General features: G+C 48.7%; 1 protein-coding gene across 2 annotated transcripts in view; it reads right to left on the bottom strand.

The window, feature by feature from the left end:
* tbc1d22a (TBC1 domain family, member 22a) overlaps positions 1–27,500 on the bottom strand; it is a 156,478-nt gene that overhangs the window by 50,684 nt on the left and 78,294 nt on the right. For both annotated transcript variants that reach the window (XM_061251433.1, XM_061251432.1), the window contains exon 10: positions 25,503–25,578. In XM_061251433.1, the coding sequence (XP_061107417.1) occupies positions 25,503–25,578 (76 nt within the window). The remainder of the gene's footprint in view (positions 1–25,502; positions 25,579–27,500) is intronic.

Below are 27,500 nucleotides of genomic sequence, written 5' to 3'. Positions count from 1 at the left end.
GCGCTATCGTGCTAATTTCCGGGCACAGAGGTAGGGAGCGTTGCTTCAAAGTGTGCGGCGTGAGCTTGCACTGAAGAGCTTCATTAGGGCTACCTGATCACCGCACACACAGCAGGAAGTGTTTGGCATGACTGAGCAGTACGCCGGATAAACACCCCCCCCCCCGACGGCTAGCCGCTCGTTCGCTAAGGGCCGGCGAGTCACGGTGTCGAGCTAGCGCGGTTCGGACAAGCCCCGACCTTTCATCTGAGGAAGCTCAACGCGCCGCAGACAGCTGTCGCTCGGGCGCCATAGCAACCGCCACACGCTTCCTCTCCCCCGCTATCTAGTGTGAAGCCGACTCCGTTACCTTTACCAGGGCGGGCAAAAGAGCCTCCTCCAACACGCCTGTGAAAAGTGCGCTCGACACAGTGTTTTTAAACCTGAGTACGAGCTGAGATCAGGAGAGGATGGAGGCCATTTCAGCAGAGTCTTGTAAAGTATTTAGCACTACAGCAGATTGAAGGCGGGCACCAATAGCACACACACGCGCACACACACACGCACGCACACACACACACACACACACACACACACGCACAAAGGCACACACACACACACACACACACACACACACGCACAAAGGCACACACACACACACACACACACACACACACACACACAGGCTGGGCAGTAGATTCTGGGTGAAGGGCAGGGGGAGGGAGTGGACAGGCAGGGTCAGAGGTCGGGGTAAGACAAGTGAGCGGAGCGGGGGATTGTGCTGAGCCACGCGCTTCTCCATGACTCCTGCTCCTCTTAGCCATCCCATAATTACATTCCAGCGGCCTCCCACTCCCCCTCCTGCATCCCATAACTCCCCTCTCCTGGGCAGACGTGAGCGCGGGCGCCATACCGGCCTGCTTTCACAAGAGGACCCACTGCGCATTAACCATTTCATCAAGTCCAACTCTGCCCATTACCGTTCTCCTCTGGGCTCTGAGCGGACCAGGCTTCTGCTAGAATAATCAAACACTTTATGAGATGAATCTTTAGAACGAAAGCTCTTACGAATATATTTTAGAGCTTCGCATTTTTCAAAATACCGCTTTAACTGAAAAAAACAAACTAAATTATCTTCTTTTGAAATGGTTAAATGGGAAAAAAGCTTTCTATATGCAAATGGAGTTAATATAGCTGTAATAGACTACCAACGCATTTGACTGCATGAACGTAGCAAACATATTTAGGCGCAACTATACCTAGTACCATTTTTGGTTGAGGCGCACAATGTGTTTTCCGTCATTGGCTAAGCTAGCAAGGGATTCTGGCCGTACATAGTCGAGCATTTGTTGCTCAAGCAACCAATTCTGACCAAGCTTGGACAAGGAAACGAAACTCCACACTCCACTCGAAATTTGTGAGCAACAGACTGATGCATCCTTGCATCAACAGCATGTTTGAGATCTCTCCACAGATCTTCAATAATATAAGTCTGGGGACTTCGGTGGCCATTCCAATACCTTCATCTGTCTTTCCTGGAGGCACTTCACGGTTGTTTTCGAGGTATGCTTTGGATCAATATCTTGCTGGAACACCAAACCTCTTTTCAACTGCAATGTCTGGACTGACCTTCCAACATTACCCTCTAGAATTTCTTGATATTTGGTGGAATATCAAGGGTCTGGGTATGTGACGTGAATACTGTGATGTAAGTTGTTAAATACACTAACTGACATACACTGGGTCCGTCACGTGAATACGTCCTGCATGTCATTTTCAGGGCAGAAGCTGACTGCTGGGAGATACGGCGGTCTGTTTTCCGCTCGGTTGCGCAGCGTGCTGGAGGGAGGCTTCGCTGGCGCTGGGACTCGTCCACAGGAAGCTCACAGGCGCTACGCTAACGCAAAGCGAAGCTTCTCCAGCCCCGCAGATCCAGCCAGCCGCTCCACGACCCGAGCCAACCAATCATCCTTTTGGCGGGGCCTGTTCATCTCCATACGAGAGGCTTAAATAGGGCTGGGAGTCCCGTTAGACTGTAACCCTCATGCGCGGGAGATTAGCAACGGCTGCTTATATCCCAGCATCCATTTCAACCGGCTGCATTAGCGGTAATCACATATTATTTGCACTTTTAAAACATAAAGGAAATGGCAGAGGAAAATTAAGTGGGGACACTCGTTGTGAGGAAGTTTCCGGAACAAAAGGAGCACAGCGGCTTGGCTCAACCCGGCTCCCCTCCCTGGACAGAGAGTACAGCCCAGTGAACAGATGCGGACAGAGGAGAGCTGTCTCCATGTGTGCTATAGTCAGGAGTGTTCTGCACAGACTCAATAATGTGCACCCTGTGGGCAGGAGAGAGCAGTGCACTCATATCTACGGCCTCAGAGTCCATCACAGGCTCTCACGCAAGGCACCAACCTGTGTGTGTGTGTGTGTGTATTGCAGCGGTGTGTGTGTGTGTGTGCATACTGTGTGTGTGCATGTATTCTGCATCTGTGTGTGTATGTGAGTGTATTCTGTAGGTGTGTGTGTATACTATAGAGGTGTGTGTGTGCATACTGTAGGTGTGTGTGTGAATACTGTGTGTGTGTATTCTGTATGTGTGTGAGTGTGTGTGAATGAGTGTATTCTGTAGGTGGTTGTGTATACTGTAGAGGTGTGTGTGTGCGCGTGTGTGTATATATACTGCAGAGGTGTGTGAATACTGTGCTTGTGTGTGTATTTTGTATGTGTCTGTGTGTATTCTGTAGGTGTGTGTGTATACTATAGAGGTGTGTGTGTGTATGTGTATACTGTAGAGGTGTGTGTGTGCATACTGTAGGTGTGTGTGTGTGAGTGTGAGTGCATTCTACTGGTGTGTGTGAGAGTGTGTGTGTATACTGTAGAGCAGTGTGTGTGAGTGTGTGTGTGAGTGTATTCTGTAGGTGTGTGTGTGTGTGTGTGTGTGTATATACTGTAGAGGAGTGTGTGTGTGTGTATACTGTAGAGGTGTGTGTGTGTGTATATACTGTAGAGGAGAGTGTGTGTGTGTGTGTGTGTATATACTGTAGAGATGTGTGTGTGTGTGTGTGTGTATACTGTAGAGGTGTGTGTGTGTGTGTATACTGTAGAGGTGTGTGTGTGTGTATATACTCTAGAGGTGTGTGTGTGTATACTGTAGAGGTGTGTGTGTGTGTGTGTGTATACTGTAGAGGTGTGTGTGTGTGTGTGTATACTCTAGAGGTGTGTGTGTGTATACTGTAGAGGTGTGTATGTGTGTGTGTGTGTGTGTGTGTGTGTACTGTAGAGGTGTGTGTGTTTATACTGTAGAGGTGTGTGTGTGTATACTGTAGAGGTGTGTGTGTGTACTGTAGAGGAGTGTGTGTGTGTGTGTGTGTGTGTGTGTACTGTAGAGGAGTGTGTGTGTGTGTACTGTAGAGGTGTGTGTGTGTGTATGTGTATATACTCTAGAGGAGTGTGTGTGTGTGTGTGTGCGTATACTGTGGAGGAGTGTGTGTGTGTGTGTATACTGTAGAGGTGTGTGTGTGTGTGTGTATACTGTAGAGGAGTGTGTGTGTGTGTGTGTATACTGTAGAGGAGTGTGTGTGTGTGTGTGTGTGTGTGTGTATACTGTAGAGGAGTGTGTGTGTGTGTGTATACTGTAGAGGTGTGTGTGTTTATACTGTAGAGGTGTGTGTGTGTATACTGTAGAGGTGTGTGTGTGTACTGTAGAGGAGTGTGTGTGTGTGTGTGTGTGTGTGTGTACTGTAGAGGAGTGTGTGTGTGTGTACTGTAGAGGTGTGTGTGTGTGTATGTGTATATACTCTAGAGGAGTGTGTGTGTGTGTGTGTGCGTATACTGTGGAGGAGTGTGTGTGTGTGTGTATACTGTAGAGGTGTGTGTGTGTGTGTGTATACTGTAGAGGAGTGTGTGTGTGTGTGTGTATACTGTAGAGGAGTGTGTGTGTGTGTGTGTGTGTGTGTGTATACTGTAGAGGAGTGTGTGTGTGTGTGTGTGTATACTGTAGAGGAGTGAGTGTGTGTGTGTGTGTGTGTGTATACTGTAGAGGAGTGAGTGTGTGTGTGTGTGTGTGTGTATACTGTAGAGGAGTGTGTGTGTGTGTGTATACTGTAGAGGAGTGTGTGTGTGTATATACTCTAGAGGTGTGTGTGTGTATACTGTAGAGGTGTGTGTGTGTGTGTGTGTATACTGTAGAGGTGTGTGTGTGTGTGTGTATACTCTAGAGGTGTGTGTGTGTATACTGTAGAGGTGTGTATGTGTGTGTGTGTGTGTGTGTGTGTGTGTACTGTAGAGGTGTGTGTGTGTGTATACTGTAGAGGAGTGTGTGTGTGTGTGTATACTGTAGAGGTGTGTGTGTTTATACTGTAGAGGTGTGTGTGTGTATACTGTAGAGGTGTGTGTGTGTGTGTGTACTGTAGAGGAGTGTGTGTGTGTGTGTGTGTGTGTGTGTACTGTAGAGGAGTGTGTGTGTGTGTACTGTAGAGGTGTGTGTGTGTGTATGTGTATATACTCTAGAGGAGTGTGTGTGTGTGTGTGTGCGTATACTGTGGAGGAGTGTGTGTGTGTGTGTATACTGTAGAGGTGTGTGTGTGTGTGTGTATACTGTAGAGGAGTGTGTGTGTGTGTGTGTATACTGTAGAGGAGTGTGTGTGTGTGTGTGTGTGTGTGTATACTGTAGAGGAGTGTGTGTGTGTGTGTGTGTATACTGTAGAGGAGTGAGTGTGTGTGTGTGTGTGTGTGTATACTGTAGAGGAGTGAGTGTGTGTGTGTGTGTGTGTGTGTGTATACTGTAGAGGAGTGTGTGTGTGTGTGTATACTGTAGAGGAGTGTGTGTGTGTGTGTGTGTGTGTGCAGATGGTGCTGGCTCAGCAGCCCTTCCCTGCTCATGTAGATGTCGTTTGTCCTCGGCAGGGCAGGGCACAATAACACACTCCAGCTCATTCACAATCCTTCAATCAAACGCCTTTCAGACCCCAGCCAGACGATGAAATTATACATTTTCAACTACCACCCAGGCTTCCAGTGTCTAAGATTAGCATAATAATCTCCTATGGATCCCTCCAAGCCACATACTGAGATTCAATCTAACGTTCATTCTCTTTCCCACATCTGAGCAATACACTTTTACGCACATAAAACCGCAATTCATTTATGAAAGAAAAATGCACATCAACATTTATTTCCAGTATGACGCGCAGACTAAGAATGAATGTTTTTGGAATTTTGAAACGCATATTTGTCATGGGCAAACATTTAAAAGAGCTTTATTATTTATTATTATTGTTTTGCAAATGAAAGAGTTGTGATTGAAGGCAGTGTGAAAGGCATGGCGATGCCACGCTGTACGGGATGATTATTTCACGGCTGTTGTTTTAAAGCGGCTCAGATGTGTCGTGTGTTCCGAGTAAACACTTCTTTAAAAGGAGACCGAGGGAGCCAGAATAAGAACAACACATCTAAGAAAGAGCCAACAATGTGTGACAATGGCACCAGCAGGAATAAAGCAGATTAAAAAGGATTAAAAAACAGAATTCAATTCTGTGTGTACGAGCCACTGTCTGTATCGACCGCAGAAAAAAAAAGCAACAAAGCGAACAAGACGTTAGATCGCGGCATTCGCCGTGCAGGGTTGCGAGTTCATTCAGCTAAGACAAAGCAGGAACGGAAGAGAGGGAAACACCGAAACACGAGGGAATGAGGGGGCCTGCTTCATCCTCACGCGCTTTGTACCCAGAAAGAAAAAGAAAAAGAAAAAGAAAAGAGGAATGAAACAAAATGAGGGCTTTTGGCATTCTGCTGAGAGGAAGCTATCCACAAAGAAAGCTAATGCACGGAACAAAAGGCCAGCTAACCTGGGCTATGTGTTTCACAGATGAAACCCACAAAACTAGACACAGTATTTTTTTCCTGATTTTAAGAGGGCATTGTGAAGATCCCAGCCTTCAGAAAAGTCAGTTCTGCCAAAAGAATGGGGCACCAGTGTCCCTTCCCCAGTGGAGAATTGTAGTCCGACCATGGAGCAACTGGTGAGTAGAAAACCTTCTAATTCAAAGGCAACTGTAGGTATATTCAGCTAAAGCACTTGTCCATAGAGCCCATATGAACCCAAACCCTTTCTGCGAGTCTCACAAACTGCAATTACGATTGGCTGTCCCTCAATTAGGGGAGAAGGGGAGAAGAAATCAATGTGGCCACAGAGTGAGAAGATCCTTCCATCTGAAATGGGCAAGCTGGTTGGTTAAGCCGCTGCCGGTTGGAACCAGAAGGCTTCAGATAGTCTAACCTCAGTCTAAAGTCTAAAGGCTAACCTCAGTTCTCTAAGCACTGTAGGTAACCTGGCACCACAGCAGTCAAAGCGGGTCACTAGAGATGTACTAACTGACCACGGCTCTTGTTAACTTACCACTTAAAGGAGTAACATGGTGCTTGGTCACATTTTCTAGGTTTTTATATGCAATTTGCATGAGAGGGCACTGAAGAAACACGATGAAAGTATTAAATATGTCCGTTCTTAGTTTTGGAGAAGTGTTTTAAATTTATCGTGCAATTTTCAACCGGTTGAGAATGTTCTCCTCATAGTGCGTCACACGAGGATAACCTTTTAAGGACTATTAAGACTATTTCTGGTGATATTAATTAAGCTAGCAAGCTAATGTTAGCTAGATTAGCTCATTTGCTTTCATAAGGCGACGTTATAGTTGTGCTTTCATCTTAAATTGGCTAGCTAGCTAGCAAAAATTGTTAATGGATAACTGCATCCTTACCATAGCTATCAATAGTTAATATACTAAGTTAGCTAGCTAGTCTCCCAAGATGAGCTTGTATCATGAATATCTATGGCAACAAACTACACCCAGACAGTTTGGGAAATTTAGTTTAAAAATATATTGAAATGATAATATTTGTTTTGTTGTTGCCTAAAGACAGCAGGCAAGTGTCACATTCAACCACCATGTTACGCCTTTAAGGGGGAAAGTGAACACGCATAACGAACGAGCAATGAGAAGGAAACACTCTGCATTTTCGAACAACACGCCTAAGTGACGGCCTTACGCACAGACACTCCAGGTTACGAGTGTGACGCTAAAGAGTCTCCAGCCAAGGTCAGCATGACCTATGACCCACAGGCAGCGGTTTGATTACAACCGGGGCCCACGTCATAATCGCTATTCCGAGAGAGAGCGAGAGAGAGTGTGCCACGGATAAACAAAGAGCTCACGGCACAACTTCCCACTCTTCAATTAGAGCCCACGCACAAGCTTTTACAAGTGCAACAAAACCCGCTAATTGGACCAGGAGCAACACCGGAGGGGGGAGGGGCTAAAAACTATTTTCCAAGAAGCACAGACTGTAATAACAAAGTCCCCAGGGAGGCAATCACAATTTAACGGGCCGCACATAAAAAACACCGGCAGATTTATGTGTTAAGAAATCATTATCGGGATCACAGTAAATGAAGTTTGTAAAAAAATTATTATTATATATATACAGAAAAAGAAAAAAATGTTTTTCTATTATTCCGAGACGTCCTTCATGCTGTTCTTCAGTCGGGAGAGAGATGTTCCGCCCTGAGAGGAGATGAAATTGTGCAGACAGTGTGAAATACAGAAATAAATGTGTGAGGATGAACACGCTGAAGACACTCCCGCTCGTACAGCGAAGGGACATCGGCCTGCGTCAAGCCCAACCATGCCGACGGGGCCCTCGGCCTCGTAACCGTGCCGACAGGGCCCTCCGCCTCGTAACCGTGCCGACAGGGCCCTCCGCCTCGTAACCGTGCCGACAGGGCCCTCCGCCTCGTAACCGTGCCGACAGGGCCCTCCACCTCGGAACCGTGCCGACTGGGCCTCCGCCTCGTAACCGTGCCGACAGGGCCCTCCGCCTCGTAACCGTGCCGACAGGGCCTCTGTCTCGTAACCGTGCCGACAGGGCCCTCCATCTCATAACCGTACAGGTGGGCTGCTGCCGATCGCTCCGTGCAGATCCATATTTCACAGGGCCCACGGTGATGCGTGTGGGTTCTTCTGTGTACCCCGTGTGAAATTTAAATGCATCTGCTTCACAGCTCAATAGCACCATTTACATAATAACATGCTAAAGCCACGCCACACGTTTATTAATGCTAATGCACACATATGCAACTCAGCCATTTGCATGCAGATGAACCTGCATGTATTCCCATATGAAAGGCATATACAGTGGCCTCCATAATGTTTGGGACCAATTGTTTATTTATTTGCCTCTGTACTCCACAATTTTGTAGAGAAATCACATGTGGTTACAGGGCATTTTCATACAGTTTGGTTTCACCATTTAGAAATAGAAATTACAGCAGTGTAATACAGCAGTACCTAGCCCCTCCATTTCAGGAAACCATAATCTTTTTTATAAGTAAATGATGGGTCTTTGTCACAAAAATTATTACTATTATTATTATTATTATAAATTATGGAGGGCACTGTATAAAAATAATATCTTATTAATTATATACAAACAAACAAACTCATTAAGCTCATCAAAGTAAATAAAGGGGAAAAAAGAATAAATAAATGCATAAATAATGTGTTTTTCTGAAAAGCTGTGCTAATGCATGGAGGTAAATGGCACAGATGAAGATGAAAAGCTTCTTGCCAGCGATCGATAACAAAGACCCTAATTAGGGTTTGTGCCAATCAGCATGGTGCTGCCGCAGGCCGAGCTGAAGAGGAGGCTCTCAGGGTGACGAAGGCCCACTCAGCTCTGATTTACATTCAAACACACAGCGCGGAAAAAACCTCAACCGCAGGCCCAAAGCCGCCAGCACTCATAAACCGGCAGGAGGTCAGCGGGTCACGTGTCGGACCAGTCTAGCTACAACACGTCCTCGGGATACTGGAACTCAGGGTCAGAGGTCGCGAACTGTCTCTGGTACTTGTGCTTCTTCGGGGAGATAAACCCACACTGGCCAGTAATAAGGATTGTTATGTCTAAGATGTCTAACCTCGGAGGTCAACCCGGGGTCATCTGCTGCAGACGCCAGCGCTCAAATCGACAGAGCCTACGACAGATTCAATATCTGAAATGTCAAGCCAGCTTCCCAGAATGCACTGGAAACATCCCGGGTGGTACAAGAGCCAAACAGGCGCTCTCCGGGGACCCGGCTGAACCTCCCGTCCGCTCTCCACCAATCGGAGCCACAAACACATGACGCCATTTGTCAAACCTTTCACTCGAGAAGGAACGCGCCGCGTGTCCAGAATTCGCGGTGGGCGAAATAGCGGAGAAAGATCACGTACGTGTCCGGCGAAGTGCGAGAGGCCGCCGGACCCGGCTGAGTGTCGGCTGCCCACTCCTGCCCCGGAGGCCCAGGGGCCTGGGGTCTCTCTGCCGTTCCTCCGTTCTCTCCGCTGCCTTCAGTTTAACGGCGAACGCGCCCGTTTCCACCCGTCCGCCCGCGGGCTCCGTGTAAACGCGCTGAAATACGACGCCGGCCAAATACGAACGCTGCGTCTGCGCCTCTCGGGAGCGGATAGCGCCCCCGTCCATCACCCCCCCACGCGCTCGCGCTCCGTTAAACCCGCCCTGGACGTTTTAATCACACGCGTTCGGAGGAAACCGTAAAAACCCACGTCCTGTCCGGCCTGTAGCAGACCCTCGACGCCGCTGGAGCGGACGCGTGCCAAGCCAGTGGAAGCGCACGCTGGCTGAATGCGTTTTATCTTCAAGTGAAGGGATCCAGGCGCACCTCGCGAGAGCCAATCAGAAGGAGGGATTTACTGCAACGGTTTCACACAAGCCCCAGCAGGACCACGAGCGACCTGGTAATTAATAAAGGCTGTCAGAGCTCATTAAAACCTGTAACGAGCTTTCTGTCTTCTGAGTAATCTCACAGACTGATACATTCATATTCCCACCCACCCCCCACCACCCCCCCACACTCTTTTAAATGGGACATTTCATATACTTACTGCAGGCAAAGTGGAAGCTAATAGTAAGTATAAATCACAACAATTACTGGAAGCCATTGGTTCGGCTCTATTCCCTGAGTGTAGCCGAGTACCAGGCAGCTAGATACTTATTTTTCTATTTCAAGGTAAAGTGAAAAATTCCTGCCATGTCAGTTTATGACGAAAGCAGCTGGCACAGGAGAAAAAAAAACCTTATTATTGAGGTTGTTGTATGAGTCAGCGCATCAGCCTGATAGGTAAAAGGCACAATCACAGCCAATCAGACTACTATGCTGACTCACCGGCTCCATCCACTAACATTATGACCATTACAGCAATCGACGTACCAGAAAAACAGAAGTGTTTTGTACCCATTAGTACTGAAAGAGCCTCATTATAAACAAACTCCCGATAGTTTCCCGATGATTACCTACTGTACGTATGACACCAAAATTACGGCAGAGCACCCTTTCCAGGTGGAGAGCTATGATTGGACAGCACTGAGAGAGGGATGAGTCATCACAGGGTCAGATCCACCAGGGAAGCAAGACTTTGTCATCTCCCTTTCAAACTCAGCATAAAACAAAATACATATTATAGCCCACAAAACAGACTTTTTGCTACTTTCAACAAAGTAACGAATGGTAAATGGTAAACAGTTGGCATTTATATAGCGCCTTTATCCAAAGCGCTGTACAATTGATGCTTCTCATTCACCCATTCATACACACACACACACAAACCAGCTCGTCTGGAGCATATGGGGGTTAGGTGTCTTGCGCAGGGACACTTCGACACACCCAGGGCGGGATCGAACCGGCAACCCTCCGACTGACAACTGCTCTCACCAGCTGAGCCAATGTCGCCAAAATCAGTTCTGTAAGTTCACACCGCGCAGCACAGAGAGATTTGAAAGAGCCCATTGTTAACACATTCCGAAGAGGCCAGGCACAATGGGGGCAGTCTATGTCAGTCAACCTCGGCTTCGGGTGCACGTTCCCCCCTGCGTGAGCTTCCTCTGATTTCTTCCCGTCTCTTACACGAGCCGCTCGGCACAAAGGCTGCCGTAAGGAATGCGGCTCAGAGGTGGAAGAGCGCCGGGCGATGGAAAATCAATGAGACGGAGATCACTCTGTGTTTTTATCTGATTCATCCGCACCGAATCCCGGGTCGTACCGCATCCAGCCCTGCTACAGAGGAGGCCGCAGACTCACACCGCCAAAGGTGGTGAATGAGTCTGCTCTCACCATCTCCTGCTGTCTATACAAATCAGCTGGGAAGTGTTGAGGCACGTCAATCGCAGATACAGTTGTACAGAGATGCGGACAGAGACGTTGGCAGGTTGAGAGCAACTATATGCAGAATAAACGCTTTCAATGTCCCTGTGGCTTGAGGCAAGGAGGAGGGATGACTCTTTGACAAACTCCCCTGATTGGCTGAGGAACTTGGCATGACCTTTGACAAACCCTCCTGATTGGCTGAGGAGGTGGGATGACCTTTGACAAATCCCCCTGATTGGCTGAGGAGCTTGGGATGAGAGAGAACAAAACAAACAGAGTCAGGCAGCGAGGGAGGGGGGGGCCTTTTAAGGCTCTAAGCAATGTGTGTATAGCACACACACACACACGTGTGCAAATACACACACACACACCTTCCTTGTCAAGCCGGTGTTGGACATGCAAATAATAGCCAGTACCTCTGTGCCTTAAATTAGCAAAAGGCCCCATTGGCACCCACCTCCAAGTTGTGCTGCCAGGTAATGCGTGTGTAATCTAACACGTCACACAGCACATTAACAATGTGATTTAATATCAATGCAGCAGCGTAGCAAGTGTGGAGAACACATCAGTCACAGAGCGCACTTCCATCAGAGAGACAGTAAACAGGGAGAGCAGGAGGCAGAGGGAGAGAGAGGAGGCGTTTCTCCTGAGCAGGGAGGCAGAGGGACAGAGAGGAGGCGTTTCTCCTGAACAGGGAGGCAGAGGGACAGAGAGGAGGCCATTCTCCTGAGCAGGGAGGCAGAGGGACAGAGAGGAGGCGTTTCTCCTGAACAGGGAGGCAGAGGGACAGAGAGGAGGCGTTTCTCCTGAACAGGGAGGCAGAGGGACAGAGAGGAGGCGTTTCTCCCGAGCAGGGAGGCAGAGGGACAGAGAGGAGGTGTTTCTCCTGAACAGGGAGGCAGAGGGAGAGAGAGGAGGCCTTTCTCCTGAGCAGGGAGGCAGAGGGACAGAGAGGAGGCGTTTCTCCTGAACAGGGAGGCAGAAGGAGAGAGAGGAGGCCTTTCTCCTGAGCAGGGAGGCAGAGGGACAGAGAGGAGGTGTTTCTCCTGAACAGGAAGGCAGAGGGAGAGAGAGGAGGCGTTTCTCCTGAACAGGGAGGCAGAGGGAGAGAGAGGAGGCCTTTCTCCTGAGCAGGGAGGCAGAGGGACAGAGAGGAGGCGTTTCTCCTGAACAGGGAGGCAGAAGGAGAGAGAGGAGGCCTTTCTCCTGAGCAGGGAGGCAGAGGGACAGAGAGGAGGTGTTTCTCCTGAACAGGAAGGCAGAGGGAGAGAGAGGAGGCGTTTCTCCTGAACAGGGAGGCAGAAGGAGAGAGAGGAGGCCTTTCTCCTGAGCAGGGGGGCAGAGGGAGAGAGAGGAGGCGTTTTTCCTGAGCAGGGGGGCAGAGGGAGAGAGCGGAGGCGTTTCTCCTGAGCAGAGGCAGAGTGAGCAGCACTAATGATGGAGGAGGCAGCAGGCCACAGCTCTAACAGTGGAGCGTACAGAACTGCTGAGTTATACACTTAACAAAAACAAACAAAGAGCTCACGGCACAACTTCCCACTCTTCAATTAGAGCCCACGCACAAGCTTTTACAAGTGCAACAAAACCCGCTAATTGGACCAGGAGCAACACCGGAGGGGGGAGGTAAACCCACACTGGCCAGTAATAAGGATTGTTATGTCTAAGATGTCTAACCTCGGAGGTCAACCCGGGGTCATCTGCTGCAGACGCCAGCGCTCAAATCGACAGAGCCTACGACAGATTCAATATCTGAAATGTCAAGCCAGCTTCCCAGAATGCACTGGAAACATCCCGGGTGGTACAAGAGCCAAACAGGCGCTCTCCGGGGACCCGGCTGAACCTCCCGTCCGCTCTCCACCAATCGGAGCCACAAACACATGACGCCATTTGTCAAACCTTTCACTCGAGAAGGAACGCGCCGCGTGTCCAGAATTCGCGGTGGGCGAAATAGCGGAGAAAGATCACGTACGTGTCCGGCGAAGTGCGAGAGGCCGCCGGACCCGGCTGAGTGTCGGCTGCCCACTCCTGCCCCGGAGGCCCAGGGGCCTGGGGTCTCTCTGCCGTTCCTCCGTTCTCTCCGCTGCCTTCAGTTTAACGGCGAACGCGCCCGTTTCCACCCGTCCGCCCGCGGGCTCCGTGTAAACGCGCTGAAATACGACGCCGGCCAAATACGAACGCTGCGTCTGCGCCTCTCGGGAGCGGATAGCGCCCCCGTCCATCACCCCCCCACGCGCTCGCGCTCCGTTAAACCCGCCCTGGACGTTTTAATCACACGCGTTCGGAGGAAACCGTAAAAACCCACGTCCTGTCCGGCCTGTAGCAGACCCTCGACGCCGCTGGAGCGGACGCGTGCCAAGCCAGTGGAAGCGCACGCTGGCTGAATGCGTTTTATCTTCAAGTGAAGGGATCCAGGCGCACCTCGCGAGAGCCAATCAGAAGGAGGGATTTACTGCAACGGTTTCACACAAGCCCCAGCAGGACCACGAGCGACCTGGTAATTAATAAAGGCTGTCAGAGCTCATTAAAACCTGTAACGAGCTTTCTGTCTTCTGAGTAATCTCACAGACTGATACATTCATATTCCCACCCACCCCCCACCACCCCCCCACACTCTTTTAAATGGGACATTTCATATACTTACTGCAGGCAAAGTGGAAGCTAATAGTAAGTATAAATCACAACAATTACTGGAAGCCATTGGTTCGGCTCTATTCCCTGAGTGTAGCCGAGTACCAGGCAGCTAGATACTTATTTTTCTATTTCAAGGTAAAGTGAAAAATTCCTGCCATGTCAGTTTATGACGAAAGCAGCTGGCACAGGAGAAAAAAAAACCTTATTATTGAGGTTGTTGTATGAGTCAGCGCATCAGCCTGATAGGTAAAAGGCACAATCACAGCCAATCAGACTACTATGCTGACTCACCGGCTCCATCCACTAACATTATGACCATTACAGCAATCGACGTACCAGAAAAACAGAAGTGTTTTGTACCCATTAGTACTGAAAGAGCCTCATTATAAACAAACTCCCGATAGTTTCCCGATGATTACCTACTGTACGTATGACACCAAAATTACGGCAGAGCACCCTTTCCAGGTGGAGAGCTATGATTGGACAGCACTGAGAGAGGGATGAGTCATCACAGGGTCAGATCCACCAGGGAAGCAAGACTTTGTCATCTCCCTTTCAAACTCAGCATAAAACAAAATACATATTATAGCCCACAAAACAGACTTTTTGCTACTTTCAACAAAGTAACGAATGGTAAATGGTAAACAGTTGGCATTTATATAGCGCCTTTATCCAAAGCGCTGTACAATTGATGCTTCTCATTCACCCATTCATACACACACACACACAAACCAGCTCGTCTGGAGCATATGGGGGTTAGGTGTCTTGCGCAGGGACACTTCGACACACCCAGGGCGGGATCGAACCGGCAACCCTCCGACTGACAACTGCTCTCACCAGCTGAGCCAATGTCGCCAAAATCAGTTCTGTAAGTTCACACCGCGCAGCACAGAGAGATTTGAAAGAGCCCATTGTTAACACATTCCGAAGAGGCCAGGCACAATGGGGGCAGTCTATGTCAGTCAACCTCGGCTTCGGGTGCACGTTCCCCCCTGCGTGAGCTTCCTCTGATTTCTTCCCGTCTCTTACACGAGCCGCTCGGCACAAAGGCTGCCGTAAGGAATGCGGCTCAGAGGTGGAAGAGCGCCGGGCGATGGAAAATCAATGAGACGGAGATCACTCTGTGTTTTTATCTGATTCATCCGCACCGAATCCCGGGTCGTACCGCATCCAGCCCTGCTACAGAGGAGGCCGCAGACTCACACCGCCAAAGGTGGTGAATGAGTCTGCTCTCACCATCTCCTGCTGTCTATACAAATCAGCTGGGAAGTGTTGAGGCACGTCAATCGCAGATACAGTTGTACAGAGATGCGGACAGAGACGTTGGCAGGTTGAGAGCAACTATATGCAGAATAAACGCTTTCAATGTCCCTGTGGCTTGAGGCAAGGAGGAGGGATGACTCTTTGACAAACTCCCCTGATTGGCTGAGGAACTTGGCATGACCTTTGACAAACCCTCCTGATTGGCTGAGGAGGTGGGATGACCTTTGACAAATCCCCCTGATTGGCTGAGGAGCTTGGGATGAGAGAGAACAAAACAAACAGAGTCAGGCAGCGAGGGAGGGGGGGGCCTTTTAAGGCTCTAAGCAATGTGTGTATAGCACACACACACACACGTGTGCAAATACACACACACACACCTTCCTTGTCAAGCCGGTGTTGGACATGCAAATAATAGCCAGTACCTCTGTGCCTTAAATTAGCAAAAGGCCCCATTGGCACCCACCTCCAAGTTGTGCTGCCAGGTAATGCGTGTGTAATCTAACACGTCACACAGCACATTAACAATGTGATTTAATATCAATGCAGCAGCGTAGCAAGTGTGGAGAACACATCAGTCACAGAGCGCACTTCCATCAGAGAGACAGTAAACAGGGAGAGCAGGAGGCAGAGGGAGAGAGAGGAGGCGTTTCTCCTGAGCAGGGAGGCAGAGGGACAGAGAGGAGGCGTTTCTCCTGAACAGGGAGGCAGAGGGACAGAGAGGAGGCCATTCTCCTGAGCAGGGAGGCAGAGGGACAGAGAGGAGGCGTTTCTCCTGAACAGGGAGGCAGAGGGACAGAGAGGAGGCGTTTCTCCTGAACAGGGAGGCAGAGGGACAGAGAGGAGGCGTTTCTCCCGAGCAGGGAGGCAGAGGGACAGAGAGGAGGTGTTTCTCCTGAACAGGGAGGCAGAGGGAGAGAGAGGAGGCCTTTCTCCTGAGCAGGGAGGCAGAGGGACAGAGAGGAGGCGTTTCTCCTGAACAGGGAGGCAGAAGGAGAGAGAGGAGGCCTTTCTCCTGAGCAGGGAGGCAGAGGGACAGAGAGGAGGTGTTTCTCCTGAACAGGAAGGCAGAGGGAGAGAGAGGAGGCGTTTCTCCTGAACAGGGAGGCAGAGGGAGAGAGAGGAGGCCTTTCTCCTGAGCAGGGAGGCAGAGGGACAGAGAGGAGGCGTTTCTCCTGAACAGGGAGGCAGAAGGAGAGAGAGGAGGCCTTTCTCCTGAGCAGGGAGGCAGAGGGACAGAGAGGAGGTGTTTCTCCTGAACAGGAAGGCAGAGGGAGAGAGAGGAGGCGTTTCTCCTGAACAGGGAGGCAGAAGGAGAGAGAGGAGGCCTTTCTCCTGAGCAGGGGGGCAGAGGGAGAGAGAGGAGGCGTTTTTCCTGAGCAGGGGGGCAGAGGGAGAGAGCGGAGGCGTTTCTCCTGAGCAGAGGCAGAGTGAGCAGCACTAATGATGGAGGAGGCAGCAGGCCACAGCTCTAACAGTGGAGCGTACAGAACTGCTGAGTTATACACTTTACTGCACACATATTCCTGCTTACACACTGGGCAAGATGGCCACTGTTCAGTAGCAAGGCTGCTCTGTAATGAACAATCATTCATATGCAGGCATACACATGCACACACACACACACACACACACACACACACTGTCACTCAAACACAGACACACACGCTAGCATAGACACATTCACTCAAACAGACAAGTGACCATACAGACAATCTCTCTCTCTCACACACACACACACACACACACACACACACACACACAGAAATGCAGAAAGACAAACACACAGGTACAGAAACATGGAAATGCCACCATAAAGTTTCTTACTAAGATGGGCCGGCAGATGTTGCCAGTGCAGCCTGTACGTGTCACACACAGCCCGTCTGTAATGCAGTTCTACAGGGCAAATGCCACAGCAGTCTCCTGAGAGGAAGTCAATCAGCTGGTGTTTAATTACCAGCAGAGGAAAGCGCTGTCTCAGGCCCCGCTGCAAAACAGCCCATAACCGCTACATTAGCCTCAGATGTGCCGGCTGGTAGCGTCAGCACCACGCTCCTCTACCCGCTGGGGGGCTAGCCACGCTGGGTGAACAGGGGCGCTGCCATTTCAATAGCTCTCTCTGCAGGAAAGACATGCTCTAACACGGGACAAGATGGCCGCGCCACTGGCAGTTATGACTGACATCGACTTCGCCTTTTAAGGGCAAGAGAGCATTCAAACTGCCCTGTTACAGAACCGCCTCACAGCTACACCACCAGTCATTTCCATTCAGCTCTTCTGTTCACGACTGTTCACCGCTGATGACGCGCACACACACACACACACACACACACGCACACACACCTACACACACACACAGAAGCGTGTGTCCACACAAACTAACACACACACACAAACCCATGCACACAGATGCACAGCCGCACACACAGAAGCGTGTATCCACACAAAGGAACACACACACTGCATTAAAGGTGTACTTTTACGGCTTCATTGGACAGTAGAGTTCAGAGAAACATGAAGAACGTGAGCGAAGCGAGCGAGCGAGAGAGAGAGAGAGAGAGAGAGAGAGAGAGAGAGAGAGAGAGAGAGAGAGAGAGAGAGAGAGAGAGAGAGAGAGAGAGAGAGAGAGAGAGAGAGAGAGAGAGAGAGAGAGAGAGAGAGAGAGAGAGAGAGAGAGAGAGAGAGAGAGAGAGAGAGAGAGGATTCGAACAGCAAATGTCGAAGCTCACAATGAGCAAGTGGACAGTGCTCTACAGGCTATACCACACAGAGACCCCATGAAGACTGGAACCTGAAACTGAATTATGAAGAAATACTGTACTGTATTTTCACCTTTACTGTTTTTCTCACTTCAGCAGCTTGTGTTCATTGTTGGAAGGTATTTATGTGCTCTATACATGCATGCATTATATTTATTATTAATGATGTAACAGGTGTTATAAGGGGACATGGTGTTTTACAGGGACACTGGCCGATACTCCAGGAGTTCATCCTCTTCACAGCATATCTGATTAGAGTGGAGTGTTTTAATGAAATCCCTGCAGGACGGCAGATGTTCTACAGCTCACAGGCTAACTGTAAGCACATTAGCTTGCTTGTTTTTAGCATTAGCATTATTATAAATGGCAGGTCAGAACACCCAACACTGAACTTCAGAGGACTGTGATCTCCCCTGTTCTGAAAAACCATGTTACAATCAAATTGATACCTGTTCATTTAAGGTGGTCCAAGAAGTGACAAAAAGAAAAGATTGATGTGAAGAATTTTGATTTTAAATTCTGTTCCTCGCAATAGAAAAATGCAGACACCCTGATATGAATCTGAAATCACCTAGGGCTACAGAGAGCCTGGTGTCAATCTAAAGCCACCTACAACTACAGATACTGACATTGATCAAATAGAAAAGACACATCCTAGTCTGTCACCTAATGTAGGTCTACAAACACATCCTGATATTAATCTAATGTAACCTAGATAACAGAATCTGTCAATAAGAGTCACTAAGGGCTACAGACATCATAAAATGAATCTACGGTCACTAAGGACTACTGACACCCTGACATTCATCCAATGTCAGTAAGGACTACAGACACAAATATTAATCTCACACCACTACAGACTACATATTAATCTACCATGAACTTGTGCCAGACCCTGTCACCATGGTATTAATCTAATCTCACCTAGGATCACGGATACACCTGGACATTAATCTAGCATCACCAAGGACTACAGACACAAAGATAACAATCCAATGTCACAAAGGCCTGGACCCCAGCCACCTTGATATAAATCAAGAACGTCACCTGTAGACACTCGCCGTCCCCATGCTAATACGAACCGAGAGCCGTTTAAGATCACATAACATCTCTGACCCGTACACCACTGAACAATAACTCAGGACCCGGGCTGGTAACCATGGAACCAGGAATAAACGCCAGCGATTGGGCGAAACTCTAGGCTCTTCTCCTCCCGGGGGACGGGGGGGGTTGCATTGGAACCAGCGGTGCTCTCATCGATGAGTCAAATAAACGGAGGTGCTGCTGGAGTCCACACTGCCTGCCACACCTGAGGGATTAGAGTCAGACAGACGGCCCGCTGGTCATCTGTCACCGTGGAGACGGGGGCAGCAATAACGCAATCTGTAACGGCGATGGGGAAAGGTTAGACACCGGTATTACACCAGTATTATAGCTGTCACTGGGGGATGATGTATTGTTCCAGACAAATGGTAACCCGTTTCTCAGTGGAATACCAGAATTATACCGGACCCATAGTGACCTGCCTATCAAGTAAGACACCTGTATTAAACCTGACATGCTGGGACCATTCTCAAAGCTGAAATACCGGTATTAAACCTGACACACTCAGACCATTCTCTCTCCAGTTATGACTGAGGGTTTTAAGCTCATAAAAAAGGATTAACAAAGTGAACCACACGAGACTCTTCGGGTTCAGTTCTGTTAGCAGAACGAGGGGGCATACATGGACATTCGCAAATGGTTAACTCCACACAGACATTATAGGAAGTATTTTTCTTCACTCGCTGTGTGGAATAGCTTGCCTGGTATTGGAGGCAGAAACTCTGGGGGTTTCACAGGCTTGACACAGTGCTAGATACTATCCAGTCTGTAGGTACATGGTAGGTCACTTTACTGGTAGGAAAATAATGAGCATTGTTGGGCTAATGGCCTATTCTCACTGTTGTTATGTTACGTTGTACGTACAATACGTGTAAAATACAAAACGCATAGCAACCTTTCTCTCAGGTATAACAACTGACCTGCATGGATCTAAAATCCAAAAGTGTGTGTGCGCATGTGTAAGTGTGGGTACACGTGTGTGCCTGTTTGTGTTTGTGCGTGTGTGTGTGTGTGAGTGTGTGTGTGTACACATACATGCATGCGTGCGTTTCTGTGTACATGCGTGTGTGTGTGTACACATGCATGTCTGTGTGTGTTTGTGTGTACGTGCGTGTTTGTGCGTGCTTGTGTACACGTGTGTCTGTGAGTGTGTGTCCGTGTGTGAGAGTGTGTTTGAGTGTGTGTGTGTGTGTATGCGTGTGTGTGTGTACACGTGCATGTCTGTGTGCGTTTGTGTGTGCGTGCCTGTGTGTGCATACACGTGTGTCTGTGAGTGTGTGTCTGTGTATGAGAGAGTGTGTTTGAGTGTGCGTGTGTGTGTGTGTATGTGTGTGTGTACATGCTTGGCATTGTGTGTAAATGCATGTCTGTGACCATGCCTCTCCAGCACACGGTCTCAGCTCCATGTCTCCGCGCGCTGTCGTGCAGTAGGCCTGTTTAGCGGTCTTCGGGGGACAGCTGTCATGTTGCCTGGCGGTGTGGGGACCTGGCATGACAAATAAGGTCTTTCCTGTCACCTGACAGAAGAGCCATATGGCGGAGGACACGGAAGTCCATTAAAGGCGCATGTTCAAACAGCGCAGTCCTGCACGGGGACGCTGGTTAGAGCACGTCTCCGTGGCAACCGCCCGCACATGTCCGCGAAAGGAGTCAGGGACGGAAAAATAACCCCCGCCGCCCCCGCCATCGCCCGCGGAGACGCGGAAACAGGCAGCCATGCAGGTAACGCACACGCTCAGACTTATGAAAAGACATGAGGATTGATTTAGACTGCCTGTGTCCCATTATAGCGCAGAATGAGATGTAAAACACAGCACCGTTCTGGATGTAACTAAAGTCTGATTAAAGCTGACATCGTACATTGTTACAGGGAGGCAATTTAAAAATAATAGGCAAGTAATCCACTGTTCGCATGAAGTCTCCGGAGCCAGGAACAGCCCCCTTGAGTGACTTAAAAATAACCAGCACTCAAACTCAATTTCACAGGGAGCATTTAAAATAAAGAGGTATGAGCGGGATTGAGACACAACAATAGCAGGACGAAGAAAGGGTACATGGCCATTAAGGGGGAGGGTGGAGAGGAGAAATGATGGAGATCATGGCATGATCCTATTCCTGGAAGGCCCAACACGGCCACCATGTGCAAAACTCAAACATACAAACATCACCTTCATTGTCCGCTCAATAACCACTGCTACACCTGGACTGACATCAGAACTGAGTGAAATGGATTGACTGATTGATTTCATCACTTATAGGCATGCCGTATGCTCTGAGACACTTTCCGGTTTGAACGATTGATGATGAAGTTCAGGCACAGACATTTTTTACACACTACTTCCTAGCGGAGGACTAGGAACATGACTCTCTTAAAGAGTAATTGCACTCGCTGTTTCAGCCTGGCTCCACCTTATACACAATCTTTTAAAATTGCATTCTGGGGTGGGTAGAGTAAGTGTGTCTATCTCATTTGAAAGACTTTTCTCACCAACCAGGTGCCAGCAGTGTTCTGTTTGCTATTGATCAGTAACTGCTGGCTTGCCGACTTTGTAAAAAAAAAAAAAAAAAAAAGCAAATTTATGGGCGTCAACAATTTCCAACTGGATATCAGATTGACTATATCTATATATGACATCACCGTACCCATGATGTCACAATCGGCGTGGGGCCAGACTGCACCACAGATTGCATTTTTCAAACTTTGCAGAACAAACTTTTCGATCAGTGTTTTTAGGCAGAAATTACATGGATTACAACGTTTCACTATAAAGTAGGCATACGAACACGTTTACAGCTAAAAAGTTTGATCTAGGGTGTATTTATCCTTAATGAGCTGAGGCCGAACGTGTTCTCGCCATCTTCCAGAAAGTTCCGACCGCCCCCCGCCCGTCGACGGGCCCGGTCTCCCAGAGCGGCCGTGTGGCCCCGCGTGCCCGCGGTGACAGAAACCCTCGCGCAGACCTAATTGCCGAATCTGCTTCAATTAGCTGATAAATGAAGCGGTGATCAGGCGTGAAAACCGCCAAATGTTCAACAGCTGCAGTCCTCCCTTCTCCAGGACCTGTCTGTGAACCTCGCTGGCAGCGGCGCCCCGTCTCCAGCTCTCCGATTGGGCACTGATTAAGCACCCGGCTCCCCCGAACAGAGGGCGGCGGAGGGGCTGCGCCCCCCCCCCTGAAGGACACGGAGGGGTTGGCGTGTCCGGAGAGGGTGCCGTGACCGCTGCGGTCACGGCTCCGGCCTCTCCAGCACGCTCCGACGCACGGCCCCACACGCTCCGGGCGCTACGCCGGAAACAGAGCTGAGGCAGGGAGACCAGGTGGGCGAGAGAAAGAGACCGCCCACGGCGCCGGACATGATTTAAAAGGAGCCGCTTTAATGTACGCTGGCGCAGATTAATCTAACGGCGCATTGGGGGCGAGGTGAGCGGGCACGCTTCGCGGAGGGTGCAGTCTCGCGCCACCTCGCCGCTCCCGGCGGCCATGTTGAGCCGCGCTGTCACAGTCGCTGCAGCGGAGGCGGGCGATGTTTGCACAGCCGCTGCAGCCGGACTGCAGGTCCCTGACTGACCAGAGGGGTCGCTGTTCAGCAACAAGTCACCTGCTCACTGAACACAGTCGAGTGGAGAAGACGCCTTCGACCATGTATAACCTAAAATGGTGTCTACGCTTTGTATAAATGACTCTCTTCCTAATGCTATTCTCCCTGTTCTACACAGCAGTTGTACCTTAAACGGAGTACAGCCTATTGGTCAATCCTAGTGGAGAGAGGGAAAGGGTGGCATACGTTCAGAGCATTAGCTTGCAGTTTTGGAAATTTTCGATTTGAAGAGACAGACTACACAGATTGAGCTAACAGCCTGTTTGTTTTTTGTCTGACAGTAATCAAACCGCTCAGATCCTTGTTCAGATGTTGTGGAGGCAGGATAACATTCTCGCTTTCCTTTAATGGAAAAACAAGCAAATGGAAATGTATGTGCATTTGCACAATGAGAACTGTCAGGACAGGTATTTAGTACCGCTGCCTGGTATTCCCTAAAAAGACCTTGCAAGGAGAACGCCAAAAATGGCATCCTAATAGGAAATAGCCTACATGCCCTAGCACTTCCATCTTCTTGCTCCATATTAGGCCTATAAGGCAAATGACTTTTATTTGTTTTATACTAATGGAATTATCTTTATTCCTTTATTTTACAACTGCTGTAGGCAGAAAGTTAGTTTTTTAAGTAAATTCAATAAAAGGCCGTTGCCGTGAGAAACACTGGAAGTACATGCTTCAGCAGTAACCTAATGAATAACACAGAGGGCGATAATGGCAGTTTTAGATGTCTTGCCGTTAGTAGGCGACATAGCCAACTTTGTTCCAATGAAGACAGAAGGCAAGAACTGAACCCAATGGTTCCATATATCATGAAAACAATTACATAGAAAGCTGTGTTATAGGCTGCTACAGTAATTATTACTTGGTAATTGTTTTTTGCACACCCCCCTGACAGCAATATACCATTTGCCACAGTGAGCTGGCTTACAAGTATTCGTTAACCCAAATTTCTCACGTTGGACTTTGGGAACGAGTTGGCACAGGAGAAACACTGCTTAATTTCTTACGAACTTGGTAACAAATGTAGTCTCCAGAAAACAACATATCGGAAAGAACCACACCAACAACTCAGATATTTGAGAATATCTTCACGTTTTCAAAACTGACAGACACAGTTTACATTTTAACTTCCACCAGCCCTGCCAGTCAACGGCTCTCAATTCACAAAGTAATGATTTCACTCCAGAAAATAAAAAAAGAGAATCAAATGGAAAAGAGAATGACTTTGAGATTTTGAGCACACAGATGGGTAATTCTCTGTAAATGACGGAGCCGAGTAAATGATTGAGTGTTGCACTCCCTCCGAGGGGCACGTCATATTAAAAGTACATTAAACCACGCTAAGCGTTCTCGCCGAGACCCGTCCACTTCACCGTCCTGCGGCTTCTAAGCCTTGACAGACACTGACTCCGCCGTACTGACGCAACAACAGTTTACCGGAGAGAGACACACACTGGCAGACGTAAGAGTGAAAATGGAGAGAAACAGACAGTGGAAACAAAAAAAGCACCGGGGAACTGAAAAACGAGGCATTGTGTATTTTATTGTATAAGGTGAAACGAGGTGAAAGTCTAGATCATTCCGAGCTGGGAGCAAAGGCTCTCAGAAATATGATGTACACCCAAAATAACTGCTCAAAATGTAAGAAAGCCAAACATTTTAAGATTGCTGTCCAGCATGGATTTACAGTATGTTTTTTACCCTGCCTATGAGTTCTGTATTCCCGGACTACCCAAAGAAAGTGTACATCACAGTGTAAGAGACTGGCCTGAGCCCTGTGGACGATTGCCACAAAAACGGGAAGGTCTGCCTGACAGGAAGAACAAAAGATCTGTGGACCACCACGGGTGCCTGTGTGCTCTCCATCCATTACACCTCATCCCACACCATTCACACAGCACATATCCCTGCCACTGAAACCATTCAAATTACACTAACAATACATCAAGCAGCAATATGGGCGCATTAGCGTTTAGCTCGGAGCAGAATTCCTTTGAAACCCTTCTTCTCGAATATCAATTGTTCCCCCTTTCACCGGTTTCTTTGCAGACACTTAGCCAACACCATTTGAATACACAAAATGAGACACCGCACATTCTCGGATGGGAATATATACAATAAATAGTAAACGAAAATGACTTTCAAACCGTTAATGGAAAGGATAGAGGAGAACAAGCTTGCGTATACAGGAATGAAGTTGATAAGGTAGGCTCATTAAAATGCTCCTATTTAATGTGCTATAGTACATTGTGAAAGATGAATTTTGGAACACTAAAACAAATATTTTAACAGCTAAGGTAAATATTTTCGGTGCTTCTGCAAGACGTGACAGAAACACCGTGTACAATGTTATTTTTAATCATACGCTACCAGGAATATTCTGCGTTTGTGGGGTTGAGCACAAACACACCGGTTCAGTGTTACATAACCACACAACAGACTGGCAGCTGAGGATTTCTGGAGGGGACCTTCAGAAAAAAATTGTTTTGGGTTCTTCACGATGTTTAAACAAATCCTTCAAACAACCAGCTCCGCTGCCTTCCCGGAGAAAGGTTAGAGATAAATAATGCTGAAAGCGCAAGGAGGAAAAAGACAAAAACATAAAGAAGACGAACCTCAGAGAGGACTGCAGAGAAAAACAGAGCGGGAAAAAAAACAGGACGGCCGGCGTGGCCCGGCTCATGAATACCCCCGGCGCTTCCCCCCCAAATTAAAACAATCATTGAGTTTAATGCAGGCTGAGGGCTGGCTGGGGCCATGCCCGACCACAGCTCCGCCTCACAGAAATTGCCATTGAATTTTGATTATGGGGCCTTAATAAAAAGTAATGAAAGAGGCCCACGCTCGGCTGCGTTTCCTCCGAGCGGCGGGCAGCCGTGCGCGGTAAAGGCCTGGTCCTCAGAGCTCCTCGGGGGTGACGCGTGTCACCGGGGCGGGGGGGAGAGGCGGGCGCCCAAACTCACCGTCGATCCGGCTCACCAGCTCCTCCAACGCCCGCACCTTCCTCTGGATCCCCGGCTGGGCAAAGGTGTAGTTATCCTGGGGAGAGGAGAGGAGAGAGGAGAGGGAGAGGAGGAGAGGGAGGGAGAGAAGAGAGTAGAAAGGGAGAGGAGGGAGAAGAGAGTAGAAAGGGAGAGGAGGGAGGAGAGAGGAGAGGGAGAGGAGGAGAGGGAGGGAGAGGGAGAGGAGGAGAGGGAGGGAGAGGGAGAGGAGAGAGGGAGGGGAGGGAGAGAGGAGAGAGGGAGAAGAGAGGAGAGGAGAGAGTGAGAGGAGAGGACAGGAGAGTAGAAAGGGAGAGGAGGGAGGAGAGAGGAGAGGAGAGTTACTGGGATGTTACACCTCCTTTCAGGCCTGGTATTGCCTTTCGGGTGACTGAGCGCAGCACAGAGACACGCTTCCTTCTCAGAAAAAAGTCAGTTTCCCAGTCTACATCAGAGCATCAGCGGCCCCGCTCAGTCTTTTCATAAACACACACTCCCCCTCTTCTTTTCAGCCGACACAAGAATTAATGTGAAATCCAGACTTAAGGATCTTACATCCAGGAACGTCTTACCCGATCCTAGTATCTCCAAAACAAAGTACGTCTCTGGCTCGGGAGCTTTTTATTCTTGTCAGAGAGTGACTCTTTTCACGGGTGACCTTGAAACAGGCTTTAACAAGGGGCACTAGCCCTACCCCAGCTTATGTACTATCATTAGGCTTCTTCGCTAAAAATACGCCTGATTGGAAGATGACAGATGATTCTTGTAAATTAAAAATTTGCATTTGGAATATAAATTACATTTGAATATAAGATTACTGACAAACTTTTAAGCTTCTGTAATCACCAGCCGTAAATACGACCCCATGCGCTCTCTCAACGGCAAAAAGGAAAAAGACTCCCACACGAGCCTATTCTGAGCATGCTCAGACGTTTTTGGAAACAACCTCACGCATTTTACATTCCAGGCGTTTAGCAGACGCTCTTAGCCAGACCGACTTATACAGCATGCATTCTTTTTTTACTGGCAATCCATTTATACTACTGGGTATTTACTAAAGCAATTCAGGTTAAGTACCTCGCTCAAGGGTACAATAGTGTTCCCAACTGGGGATTGAACCTACAACCTCAGTGCTGAAAACCCAGCTTCCTAACCGTGATGTTACACTGCCACCCCAGTGCAGAGGGAAACGGAGGGAATGCTGGGATTAAATATGGCCATTGGATAAAAAATGGAAAATGTTCCAGTATTCAGCAGTGCTGGCTATACGATAAGTGTACCTGGAGGAGATCTCTCCCAGCTTTCTCTCCCTGGGATGGGTAATTTATCGCACTTGTTCCCATTGGAGAGGCGGTATTATGATTTGAAAAGTGCCCTGGAGGGTTTTATGGGACATTCAACCACGGTATTTCGTTTGATAGGCCCTGAAGTGACATTGATGTTGTTCTATCGAGGAACGGGGTAGGCTAGGCGAGAAGTGGAAGCTTACTTTTCAGGGTATTCTTACGCTCGTATTGCGAATTAGTTATGCAATTATTGATTTCATGCTTTTTTGGACATGCTTGTAACAGCTCAGCAATCAATTAGCTTCCCTGCGGTTCATCCGTTTGTCTCACTCATGTGGACATTTGTAAGGGGAAATGGTCAATAAAATCTTTCAACAAAAAAGGCCTTTTAAATCATCAGCAAAGAGGCCAGAATAGTCTATAATTGGGTCGTTTTCCATTTTAAAATCCCACTGCAAACAGCTGTAAATCCCAGCTCAGAATCCACAGCTGACCTCGGTCACCCATCCACACAGGAGCGCTGGTCGGAAGAGCACTTTACTGCTGATCCCCAACCCGGAGGCTCCGGGCTCCCCCTCTCGCCCTGCCGGAGTGACAGCGTGCCCTTGGACCGTTAGCCCAGACCTGGCCCCCCCCTCCCTTCAACCCCCGGCTCCACCCGGCTGTAAAATTAAACTCTGTGAGAAACCACCGA

This window comes from Conger conger, chromosome 8, assembly GCF_963514075.1.
Source record: "Conger conger chromosome 8, fConCon1.1, whole genome shotgun sequence".
Classification (NCBI taxonomy): domain Eukaryota; kingdom Metazoa; phylum Chordata; class Actinopteri; order Anguilliformes; family Congridae; genus Conger; species Conger conger.
Note: the sequence above shows the minus strand (reverse complement) of the source record. Positions and strands in the feature narration are given on the sequence as shown.